The 13,026-nt window shown below is 30.2% G+C and overlaps 1 protein-coding gene across 1 annotated transcript in view; it reads left to right on the top strand.

The window, feature by feature from the left end:
• LOC145327505 (uncharacterized) overlaps positions 1-13,026 on the top strand; it is an 86,044-nt gene that overhangs the window by 53,841 nt on the left and 19,177 nt on the right. Inside the window, exons 11-15 of the mRNA XM_080171050.1 lie at positions 500-610; positions 1,612-1,656; positions 2,355-2,452; positions 3,022-3,084; positions 12,262-12,491. Coding sequence (XP_080027176.1) covers positions 500-610; positions 1,612-1,656; positions 2,355-2,452; positions 3,022-3,084; positions 12,262-12,491 — 547 coding nt within the window. The remainder of the gene's footprint in view (positions 1-499; positions 611-1,611; positions 1,657-2,354; positions 2,453-3,021; positions 3,085-12,261; positions 12,492-13,026) is intronic.

Here is a 13,026-nt window from a genome sequence, read left to right as displayed (position 1 = left end):
AATATTAATATTTATATTTATATTCCAGTACTGCTTCCAAACTGATAAATATCCGCTGAATTAAAGCCGGTTTTAAGCCATACTGAAAATTCGGTGTTATCCTCTTAGTATTTTTTTTTGTTAAGTTTTGAAAATTTCGGCTGCCCAAATAAAATAATATTTTTTTTTTATATTAGGTTAGGTTTTATGTAGGAGCATACCGAAAATCATGCATCGTACTATTCCTAACCAGTTTTTATGAACATCCATTTTTTCATGAAAACTAAGTTTCTTGTGTTTATTACATACCTATCCCTTTAAAGATATTTTCCACTTAACACCTGGCAGTTTAAGTTTCATGCAGAGACGTCCAAGTTTTTTTTTTTATTTTGATGGGGGTAAATTAGTGGTTTTAAAGTTTTTTTGTAAGCACTCATTTACCCTTACCCTTGTTCCATGCAAAAGCGATTTTAAACCAAATGTACCATGCAAAATTAACAAAGTTTTTTCTTCTTTTTAGTTGGAGCACAGATTGCAGTACAGCCCCGTGAAGCTGTATCTACACAGCTTTGTGATTGATCCAGTACCCAACCTGGGACTCAATCATCCAGATTCATTCATTCAGTTTGAGGTAGGTGGGAGGTAGGGTACATTGTCCCAAAAATAATAACGTTTTCTTATTGGTTTGCTGAACAACTTTAGATACTTCTAATGAATTTTGATTGGTTGGTTTAAGTTTAATGCCCACACTCTTATATCACTTATTTATAATCTACAGAAGAGGTTATTTTGTGGATAATCATTGGGGATATACATTAATTTATCGTCAATTGGCTTATCCCTTTAGATCCCTGCACTCGCTATGTGTGTAGCGAAGCTACGCTGCTTTTATAAGATCAAGTAAATAGTTTTATAAAGCTTCTTTTGTTTATTACTGCCAGTAAGGACAATGGCAATGGCAATATATATAACCAATATTTTTCCCATTCTCCTAATAAGGTGGCTTTTTTCAATAAAGTTAAGGGCAAAGATTGGGGACCTTTTCCCCAATCCCTGGTTTTATTGCAAACGTTTTGTTTAGCACTCCCTTAAAGACTTCAGGAATTTGGGGTTAGGTGAATGGCAAAATATATTGACATGATCTATATAGATTAGGTATATTAGTATAGTCTATGTGTAATTCTTACCATTAATCACAAATTTAAGTTAGATCCTTTTTATGTTTAATTCTTGTTTAATTATATTTATCTTTAAAAATTGATAAAAATTTCTAGAATATTAGCTTATTCCTTTAACCCTGCGGGTTTTTTTCGGTCCATTTTGCATTTTTGGTGGATACAAATTTACATAACGACTAATCTAGCATATCATCTATTTTACAGGGTGTCTACTATTTTTAGAAAATTTCGACAGATAAATAATAAACTTATTTGTGGCTATGAAAAAAAAATATCTTAATATTCTGACCAAAAAATTAATAAAAAATTTAAATTTTTCTACAGGGCTGATAATTTTTTAATATAACTATAGTTTATGTTTAAATTATCTTAGTTAAATGTAAGAATTATGAGGGTAGGAGCGGGGGGGGGCGGTTGATTATTTTGTAGATTTTAACAATTTTGTATTTTTTAGGTGAGACAGAAACACATACGACTTTACACAAGCGTTGTTTACCAGGTAATAACTTTAATCATTCTCTTCTAGCAGCTATGCCATGACTAGAAACCTCTAGGAGCACCTAAAGTGGGATTGGTAAAAGTCGACTCCCATCCTAATTTAATTTGGATTTTAAAAAGAAAAAGAATAAAAATATTTTTTTTTGAGGGAGGGTAATTTTTTTTTGTGATGGTGAAAATACTCTTTGCCAATGAAATAGTAAAAAATCTTCTTGGATATATAAGAAGCTTCACTGTAAAGGAGAACCATGTGGTTCAGCGGTTAGCGAGATCCTTCGTTACAGACAAAAAGTTTACTACTTTAATAATAGAATGAAATACGATATTGCATAAGTAGCAGAGCTTTTTTATAACAAACGGTATTTTATAATATTTTAATTAATACCTTTTTTATCTAAATTATTCCTGGAAAGGTTTACAACCTATCAAAGTTATATAAAAATATAATATATAAAAGTCAAGCCAATGCAGCTTTTAATTATTAAAAAATTTCAAAAGTTAAAAGAAATTTTTTATCATGCTTATTGTTTTTAATATAGCATATCGTTCCTTTTTTCTCTCTATATGCCATTTTAGTTCCTTTTAATATCTATGTTTAATTTTAAGATGGGCAAGTAAAGTTTTTTAGCTGTAAGCTTCAAAACGTTTGAGTTATATAAATATAGCAATTTCGATACTAACGCAACTTTTATTATTCAGGTTAAAAAGACTGGCTCTATCACGATAAAGCTTCCAGAAGCTTTGCTCCTTATTGATGATGTGAGAATAGATGTCAACCAATATCTTGACTTTCTAGGGTAAGCTTTACTTTTAAAGTAGCGCAGTCACTCTATAACTAGACAATTTTGTACGTTCACTGATAGTTGCATTTATGAGATACCTACTACATTTCTTCGATAATTTATAGGTATCCAAAGGGACAAAAAATTGATGTACAAAGTATTGTACATCCCTAATGATGATGCACAAAATTACTCCTTCAGTAGATGCTAAACTCTGTTGAAACGTTTGGGCACTCAATTTTATTAACCCCTCAATCAAAATACAATAAAAGTCCCCAAAGTTGTCAAGCCAGATAATAGGAAAATGTTAACATAAAAATTTGGGGGCTAGTGCAATAAATAGTCCCTCCCTGTTTAATTTTGCTTGTAACTATATTTTCAATTTTTATTGTATGATACGTTGCTGTTGTTTTTTTAAGTGGCATAAAAATTGCAAAATCTAATTTTTAAAAGAAAGGTTGGCATGAAAGAGACAATGCTAAAAAGTAGTGACAAAACGTTGGGGTTGACAATTGATATTCATATTAGTGATGCTTTCTTTCCAAAGATTTAGATTATTTTTAATATTTATTTTTGTTTTTCAGGAAGAAAATTCCGAAAGCCAAATTTCATTTTTGGGTTAACACTTTTTTCATTGATCAAGAAAGGTAATTTTTAGATTGTTTACAAGAAAATTTCATCAAAAAGAAACTTTGTCAGTCTGAAATGATTTTTATAGTTTCTTTTATGCATAAAAAGAACACATCTTTTTACAATTATTGATATTTAAAAGTTTGAGTACAAATAGTTTTACTTTTGATGAAATATTCTCTCCTAGTCCATACTTTTAAATGCTTTAATAAGAAACTCTATATGATTTTTATAATATTTTATTGTACTTTAGTTTACCTTAACTTTTTTATCTAAAAATATTTAATCTAATATTATAGAGTGTTCTTTATAGCAAAATAGGTGGAGGTTTATAAAATTTTAAACATTTTTTTGCTATAAAATAAAATTTAATCTTTTCTTGCATAGCTCTCCTATTTTTATCTTTGATATTTATTTTTTGATTAATTTGTAAATAGACTCTTCTTTATATGTCGATATTCCAAGTTGCAGAACTAATATGATACCTTTTATTAAACTATCCATATAAGTGTCATTTAAAAGCAATTTTACATCAAACTAAAAGTTCTCATTCATTTTAAAAATTCTTAATAAAGTTAAAATTACATTTTAATCGTAAAATGACTATCTTTAAAGTTAACTCTATCATGAATCAAATCTTATTAGCTATTATTTTCTTAGAGGATATGGTATTACGGTTTTAAAATGTCTTATTTTTTGTGGATTTTTCCATCAAAAAGTTCGCTAACATAAAAAAATATTTCATGGGAGATAATGGGTTTTGCAGTAGCTTTAAATAACTTTTGGATTAGCTCTAAACTTTGGCTAACATTTAGCTAAAATAATTTTACTTCAGTGGTTCTTTATCCATTATTTCTAACAGCTGTTATTTTTAAAATCTAATACCATGTCCTATGTAAATGTTTATCCTTGTGTAATGCTTTTGTGTTATTTATTTTTCTTCAGTGTTTTGTTCTTTTCTATCTTTTCATTTCTTTCTTGCTATTTTATTTACTAATATTTTTCATTTTTATATAAATTTAAAAATTTCCAAAATGTATTAAGAATTTAATTTTGAAAATAACATATTTTCTTGACTTCTTATTAAAAAGATTAAAAAAACTAATTGATTGTTGTTCTTACCGTTTGTTGAAATTTTAAAAGGGGTAAATTGTCTTTTTTATTATGATACTATTATAATAAAATGGCCGCGGACGAGACACACAAGAAAAAACATTTTAAAACAACAATGAATTTTTTTTCCTTTATGACCTCGGTGTTTAAAAAAGACATTTTACCCCAGCACGACTTGGTCAATAAACAAATATTAAATCAAACAGTTTCCAGTATGGCTTCGAAACTGATTAATATCCGCTGGATTAGAACCGATTCTCTGCCATACTGAAAAATCATGCATAGCATCGTATTACAGACATTTTCCACGAATAATAAAATAATAATCATAAAATTAATACCAGTTTTGTTAGCCCGGGCCTTCGTTCAATCGGGGCTAACAAAAATGGTTTTAATCTTTTAATTTTTCCTTTTGATATATGCGGAAAGCTGTCTATAATACGGTACTATACTTATATTTATTCTAGAAATATTTGTTTATTTGCCTTTTTATTTAATAAATAAAAGCAAATCGGTGGATGGCTAAAACGGCTCTAAGCTGCTAAATTTCATGGCATTCCAGTTATTCAGCTGTTAGTAGCTAAAACTGGCGGTTAGCAGCTGAAATAAATTATCGGTGCAGGCAAAACTTAACTTAAAGATCTTAAAGCATGAAATAGGGTGAAAGGGTAATGATAAAATAAAGGCATACAATTTCAAATAACATAATCGCATCGTATTTTAGACAGGTATCCGTGGACAGTAAAATAAAAAATTACAAGATGAAACCCAGTTATATTGACCAAGAAACTGTCATTAATTTTATGATGTTCATTTACGTGGAAAGTTGTCTATAATACGATATATGATTTTTATTTATGGCCCAGCAGAACTGGTTCTTATCCATCGGATTTGGTTCGGTTTCGAAGCCATACTGGAAATCAGTTTATAAAGCAAAAAAACATTTAAAAGTTTATAAATGATTGTTTTATGTTGTCTCCTAAAAAAACTTATTAATTACTTTTTGTATGTAAACACAAATAATGTTGTTTTTAATTTTACAGAATAAGGATGACAACATCAGTGCAGTATAAGCGAAGCTAAAATATAATATTTACAAAATGTGGAATAAAGTTTTTAGCTATTACAATTTGGGTATGGGCTATGCTTTAAGATCATTAAGGGCTCGGCAGCCGTGCGTCAACCCTCTGTAAAACTCAGCGAAATTCGACTTTTGCAATTTTAAAAATCAGCTGGCAATTTAAACATGACCAAAATATTAAAATCCCTCTTTTTAAAAAATTGTGTCTCAGTTGCGGCTACTGAGCCCTGAGGTGGATTCTTTAAAAAATTTGCCCCACTAATCGCTTAGAAAAATTGTTTTCGTGAAAAATCCACCAAAAACACATTAAAAATCTACAAAAATTAAACAAGATCATAGAATTGTTATTAACATAAGATTTTATTTAATTTTTGTAGATTTTTAATGTGATTTTGGTGGATTTTTCACAAAAACAATTTTGCCCTACTTTGCGATTAGTGGGGCAAATTTTTTTTAAAAATCCACCACTGCTAATCTTCTCAGTCAATCCTCTCTCTCAGGAATATCGATATTTTGATGTTACTGCGATACTTTAGAATAAATTATTTTTTGGAAATATAAGAACGATTCCTATGCTACGTATAGTTAGGGAGCAACGTGTTAAAATGTCCCAACTGATGTAAAACTTGACTTGTGAGTAAATTTTGAAATATAACTAAAAATTAGAGAAGATATTTTGCAAAAAGAGATGCTTACATTTTTTAATTTAAAATTTCGCGGCTTGTGTTAATAGTAGAAAAATGTTACGCATACCGTTAGAACCGCTATGAACTGTATTTTTTGGAAATATAAGAACGGTTCCTGTGCTACAAATAATCTGGGAGCCAGATGGTAAAATGTCCCAAAATTTATTCGCAAGTCAAGTTTTAAGTCAGTTGGGACGTTTTTACAACATAGCTCCTAAACTATGCGTAGCACAGGAATCGTTTATACATTTCCTAAAAAAAGACTTCATAGCGGTTCTAACGATATGCATAACATTTTTCTACTATTAACACAAGCCGCGCAATTTCAATTTCAAAAAAGTCCGCATTTTTTTTGCACACCCTTTATGTATATATGTGTGAGTGTGTGTGTTAGTAGGTCAAGAATTAGACAATTTTTTTACCAAGACGAAATATATCCACATAAAGTCTGAAAACTTATTTAAACATTTTTAGGCTAAAAAATGCCTTCGTCTTAAATCAGATCCGTTGTATCAGGAAGAAAAAATATTATAAGGCATTAATTGTTTAAATAATAAATAAATTAGGGTTGGCCGGGCCGGATACCTGGCCAACGTTAGATATCCGGCAAATAAAAGAAATAAAAAAATATCCTGCCGGATATCCTGCCCAACCCTTAAATAAATACAAATAAACATTTACTTTAGAATTACCTTAAAATAATCATCCATTTTTTATGAAATAATGTTCATACCCCTACAGTAAAAGTGCGTGACAACTGACAATAGTTGAAAAATCAGAGGAATGCAATTGCCAAAATACCATGTTACAATTTATGTCCCCAAAGTTTTGAAGCTTACAAATGAGTGAACGCGTTATAGAGCTCAGCTTCCCTCCCTCCTGTATTTTTTAGAGTGCACCGGTTAAGGTCTAGGTGATAAATGACGAGTCTTTTGTTTTCCCTGACTTATAGTTTTCAGGGAGGGAGGGGAAATTGGGCTGTTTATTACATTTGTCCTCAAAGTTTTATGATGATGTTTCCTTATTCGTTGTCTCAACAACCTTGGGGGCTTTAATTGAATTTTGATTTGTTGGTTGACTAAGTGTCCAAACCACTATTTGTAATCTACAGAAGGGGTAGTTTTGTGTATCATCATTGGAGATGTAACCAATATATCGGTCATTGTCTTATACCTTTAGATCCCTATACAGTTTAATAGAAATAAAGAGAAAATAAATTGACAAAAAAAAACTACTTATAAAAGCATTTTATTTAGTTTTTTTTCATAAATCAATGATCAATTCCCTTTGCAAGTCTTTGAATTTTAGGTTATTTAAAATATTTCCTACATCTCTGAGTATTTATTTTTTTATGTATAAACTGTCCGATTGTCAAATCTTAGATATTTATAGCATTCTTGCGAATATAGGGATATCAAAATAGGTCTAAAATTGGTTGCTGCTTCTTGATGCTTTAATTGTCAACGGTTATGGTAATTTTTCACATCGTTTTATTGACAGCTTTCTGCAAATAGTAAAAGGAAAATTATTAGATTAATTCTAGTTCGGCACATGCAATCCTTTTGTTAGTAAGGCTCTGAACCGGTCCTTATTTAACAGATATTTATCGATTTCAAAGCAATAATGAAAAAATAAATTACTAGATTCAATATATGACAAAAATCGATTGCCTGATTAATCAATTTTAAATGCTTTTATGTTTTCATTTTCAATTCCATCTATAATCATTACTTTGATCCGTAACAAACGGACTAACGAACATAAAATAGTTATTGATTAACCTCTGCTGCTGAAAATCAAATGAAAAACATATATTTTTTGCTGAAATTTTTTTGACATTGTCATATTGTACATAATGTTCCTTGGGGGATAAATCTTTTAAACATTATTTTTCCCACTAGAAAAAAAAACAACAAGAAAAATTTAATCATTTCATATAAACGCGCATTTTGCGTTATATAAACATTTGGATTTTACAATGTATTTTTAAAGGCAGAGAGCTATTTGCATATTTTTTGTTAATTGTGACTTTAGAAAAGCTTTTGACCCTTGTACATTTGCTGTTTTTAACCACATTTTTGTTATTTTACTAGCCTCTGCGCCCTTAGTATCTAGAAGTGTGGTTTCGAAATGGTTGAGAAATAAATAGTCAAAACTATCCTGGGACCTATGTGAAACATCCACAAATTGGAGAACTCCATCAGTTCAGACCTAGAGTGGAGGATTGATTATACTCCCCCCCCATCCCTACTGTATCCTACTTGTTATGGGTACAAAACTAACAAATAACACACAATTTTTCTACCTAAGAGCATTTTTGAAAACATTATTTTTATGTTAAAATTTAACATATCTATTATTTGATATGATTGTTTGTTATCATATTTAACTTCAAAATAAAAAGAATTTTTGGCGTTATCCACTATTTTAGGTTAGGTTAGGTTAGGTTATAGGCTAAGGAGCCGAACGCTGCGGCTTGGCAGGCAAGGGGGCCGAGCGCTGCGGCAGAGTTCATAGTTCGATAGGGGGGGGGGGGGGGGGCAGGTGTACTCAAATTTTTAGAATTGAAATAAAAATTTTAAGAGAATATTACCGGATTTTTGAAAAAATGTTGATTCATTTGACGATTTGACAATTGAATTGTTGACTAAAGTTATGAATAATGCAATGTTGATCTTCAAATACTCTACATTTGTTAATGTTCGTTTATCTGAAAGTGAAAGAGACAATAGGCTGTTTATTGCACTAGTCTCCAAAGCTTATTATAACATTTTCTTATTTGTTGGCTTAACAATTTTGGGGACTAATACTGAATTTTGATAGGTTGGTTTATCAAGTTGAGTGTTCAAACGTTTTAAATAATTTTAATCTACAGAAGGGTTAATTATATGTCATCATTGGGGATGTACATCAATTTATCGGCCATTGTCTTATACTTTTAAATCACTGAAACAAAACAGTTTAAAATAATAAGGAAAATGTCTTTCACACTAAAAAAAATATCCTTATAGTAAAATCAAATATTATGTTTCTTTAAGAGTAAAAGGGTGCTAAAGCTAAAGCTAAAAGAATTAAAAATAAGCTATGTGTAAAAATGCATAAAAAATCTGAATATCATTTTTCAAGTGTTTTTAGCCTTCAATTGTTAAAATATTTTAAATATCAAACGTTAAACAAAAAAGCATTTTCAGCTTGTAATTTTTTGAAAAGGGTGAAAGGAGAGATTATATATTTAGGAGAAAAATTTGATTCGATATTCAAATCTAGTGAGAAAAGAATTAGTGGGTAGGAATGTGAAAGAAACGAAGTTGCGGGTTTCGTCGTATTTTCACAGTAGCTTTTGAAAGGTTAGGTTAGGTGATTGCCCTGCAGGGTTAGAGCCCCCCCCCCCCCCCACAGGGGTTGGAAAAATGCAACAAAGTATAAGCAAATGGTTCAGATTTCTTTCCTTTTACTTATCTCTTTAACCCTGAGGGTGTCAACGAACAGAAAATTAGGTGCAAAATTTTAGTTTTAGTTAACATGTACCACAAATAAAGAGATTATTAAACTTAAATTTAATTGTTTCGAAGATTTTAAATTAGAGAATTAACGGATTTAGAAAGAAGAAAAGTTTAGACCATTTGATTAGCGGCTACGCCTCTTGAGCCATATAGGATAACTTAAGATTGGTCTTTTACTTTTTATTTAGTAAAAAAATGACTTGGGGGGGGGGGGGATATTTTAGTTACCCTCCCACAAAATTGATTTTAACCTTCTCTGTACTAAAAAACTATAAATATTTGTAATGCTAATTTTTAAAAAATATCAACATGTTATTTCAGTGCTATTTAAGACATTTAATTCAGTTGCAGTTCGTTCAGTTTGATTTCTTAATCCTTATTTCTATCCTATTCTAGAATTGCATGATTGTCCGCTTAATATTTGGAACTTTTTGTATTAGTACATAATGTTTAAGTAATATCTATATAATTCTATTTAAACAATTCCTATAGACTTTTTCCTTAATTAAAATCTTTTTTGGTGGGATTGATAAAAAAAACATATTTACCTTTATTGGGATGGGGTGTAGGCCCGTTGGGTTGTTAAAACACCCTTTAAATTTTGATTTGAATGGCTTACCTTTTGTTTTTTAAACTCATTAAATACACCCCCTTTCAAAACCCTGTACACGCCACTGATAGAAACGTTATATATTATCCCGTATACTTACTTATATTTTGATTTTATTAGGAACTTACGGACATACGGACCAACCCTACTGATAATGTAACTTCTAATTTGAATGCATGCCTATTTACGGTGTAAGGACTCGGTTATGGATACTCACAGCTAAAATTAAAACCACTTTTATAGTATTGTCTTTGTTGGTTGTCTGTTTTTAAATATACAATATATTAAGCTTCATTTCATCTATTTGTCTTACAATGTTATATACATAAATATTTTAGTAGCGACACTACTCTAAAGCTGTTGTATGTTACAACGTTCGTAAATACATAAAAATGAGTTTCATCTCAAGAAAGCAATTTTTTGGCGTAATTTACATAATCTAAAAAATCTAATTTTTTCGCGTATTTTTCATAAAGGGATAGTTTCACGAAGTGCATTTAAAAAAAAAAATAGTGAACTGTAAGTTTTTTCTATTTTAAATAACGTAGTAGTGCATAATTTAAAGTTATTGATTAAAATTAAAAGATTTGACCAGGGATTTTCCATAAAAAATGAGTTTTTCATTTTTATTTTCAACTTCGTTGCATGTTATATATGGCAAAAACTTTTTTGTCATAAATACAACTTTAGAAAGCATTTACTAGTTAAAAGAACTTCAAACTTTTTATAAAACAAAATACACATAACAACAAAGACTGACCAATAAAATATTTAATATAGTACTTAGAGTAGTGTTCTTTTTATATGTCTTAGTAGAATATATTAGGCATTGGATAGATATGATTGTAATAAAGAATTTTAACATTGACCTGACCGAAATTTTTTTATTTGACAATATCTAAAAAAGTTTGTGATTTGCAACATAAATTACATGAGAATGGTCTTTTTATATGTATATATATATGTTGTATGGTTAGTTGGTATTTCCGCGTGAGATAATGTGTATATTGTAAGTAAACCGGACGGTTTTCTTTATTTTTTAAAAGAATCTATTAGAAAACCTGTACTATAATGAACCGGACGTTATTTTTATGTTTTTTAAGTAACTTGTCTCAAGGGGAACCCCTGTTCAATTTTTTTTTTAACTCTTGTGAAATATGTGGAAAAAGATTCTCTAAAATTGGTGTTTTGGCTATACATATTTGGTAAAAAATAGACCATTCTCATGTAATTTATGTGGCAAATCACTTTAACTTTTTTAGATATTGTCATATAAAAAAAGTTTGGTCTGGTCAATGTTAAAAATTCTTTAACATATAATCATATCTATCCAATGCCTAATATATTCTACTAAGACATATAAAAGTTCACTACTCTAAGTACCTTAACTCTTTAAATACACTTCATAGAACTATCCCTTTGGGTGCAAGCTTCCAGTCAAATGAGCTTATTAGGTCAAACTGTTCAATTATGTGTTGCTATGCTAAAAAAAGACCCCAATTTGTCTCTAAGCGTATTACAGTTCTTTTTTCCCATCCAGAATATTCAAGCTATTTGTTGATGCGCTAATTTTGGACATAATTGCAATTGTTAAATTAATTTATCTTTATAAATGCTATTCTTTCTTATTATTTATATTTTCATTTAAAGTATGTTCTTATTTTCATATCTTAGTATCTTAATCTATGTTTTAACGGCTTTGAAATGTCTATTATTTGACAAAGATAATTGTATCCGTAAGAAGTACGAAAAAATTAGATAAAAAGGAACTGTTATACAAGTTATGTACATAAAAAGGTTTTAGTACATTTACTGTTTTCTTTGTGAGCAACTAGCAGCTTTGCCCCTAGAGGCCTTGCTTGGGTTGGGGTTTTCTCCCCTAAAATAGTTTCCGGGGCCTATGAAAAGCTATCTTGTTTTGAAAACCATATCGGTTCAGTGGTTAGTGAGATCATTCGGTACACACACACAGACAGACAGACAGACAGACAGAGATCTTTTTACTTTATAAGGATTTGGTCTTTAAGATACAGCTATTTTTTTGTCTTTCAAAGATGGACTTATGGACGTATCATAATCCTAGAGGAGCTGCAACTCTATAATTCTATTATCAATAATTTAAAAGGGAAGTTTGGGTTATACAATTCATGCTGATTAACAAAAAAAGCATATTCAATGGTTAAAATTATCAAATTATAAAGATGCACCGAGGTTTGCCATGAAATTGAGACGCTGTCCACCGAGAAAACTTTTTACCTGGTGTCCATGGTCCCCTCCATTCTTTCCAGATCCAGCTACCTGACCCACGAGTCCCTGACGTCACGGCCCAGCCTACCGCCGCAAAACAGCTCTACCTCATCTACAGCGGCGGCTGCAGTTCCGTCATTCGCGGCAATGGATTCAGAGTCCGCAGATGGACATACAGCAACAGGTAAATACAAAAAAAGATATTTATTTATTGCCTTGTATTATATGTAGACAGATTTCCGCCGATGTTAAAATGAAAAATTATAAGATTAAAACCAGTTTTGTTAACTCCGAGTGGCCGAAGGCTCGGTTTAACATAGCTGGTATTAATTTTATAACTTTATTTAGATTTTCGTGGAAAATTGTCTGTAATACGTTACTATACTTTATTTTTCAGTATGTCCATTTTTTGGGGGAAATATTTATAATTGATTTTATTCAAACTTAAAAAATATTTTATCCCTAGATTTTTGGGGGTAAAACCCTTCTCTTCTTTTTTTACATTGAGGTGGTCAAAAAGTGGGAGCGTTTTCTTATTCGTTGGCTTACTAACTTTGGGGACTTCAATTCAATTTTGATTGGTTGGTTCATTAAGTTGATTGTTCGAACTTTATGTAATTTACAGAAAGGGTAAATTTCTGTATAATCATTGGGGGTGTATAACAATTTTTCTACCATTGTCTTATCCCTTAAGAATTAGATCTCTGATTCGTATGTCA

Source organism: Acartia tonsa, chromosome 9 (assembly GCF_053477335.1).
Source record: "Acartia tonsa isolate MP-2025a chromosome 9, ASM5347733v1, whole genome shotgun sequence".
NCBI lineage: Eukaryota > Metazoa > Arthropoda > Copepoda > Calanoida > Acartiidae > Acartia > Acartia tonsa.
Note: the sequence above shows the minus strand (reverse complement) of the source record. Positions and strands in the feature narration are given on the sequence as shown.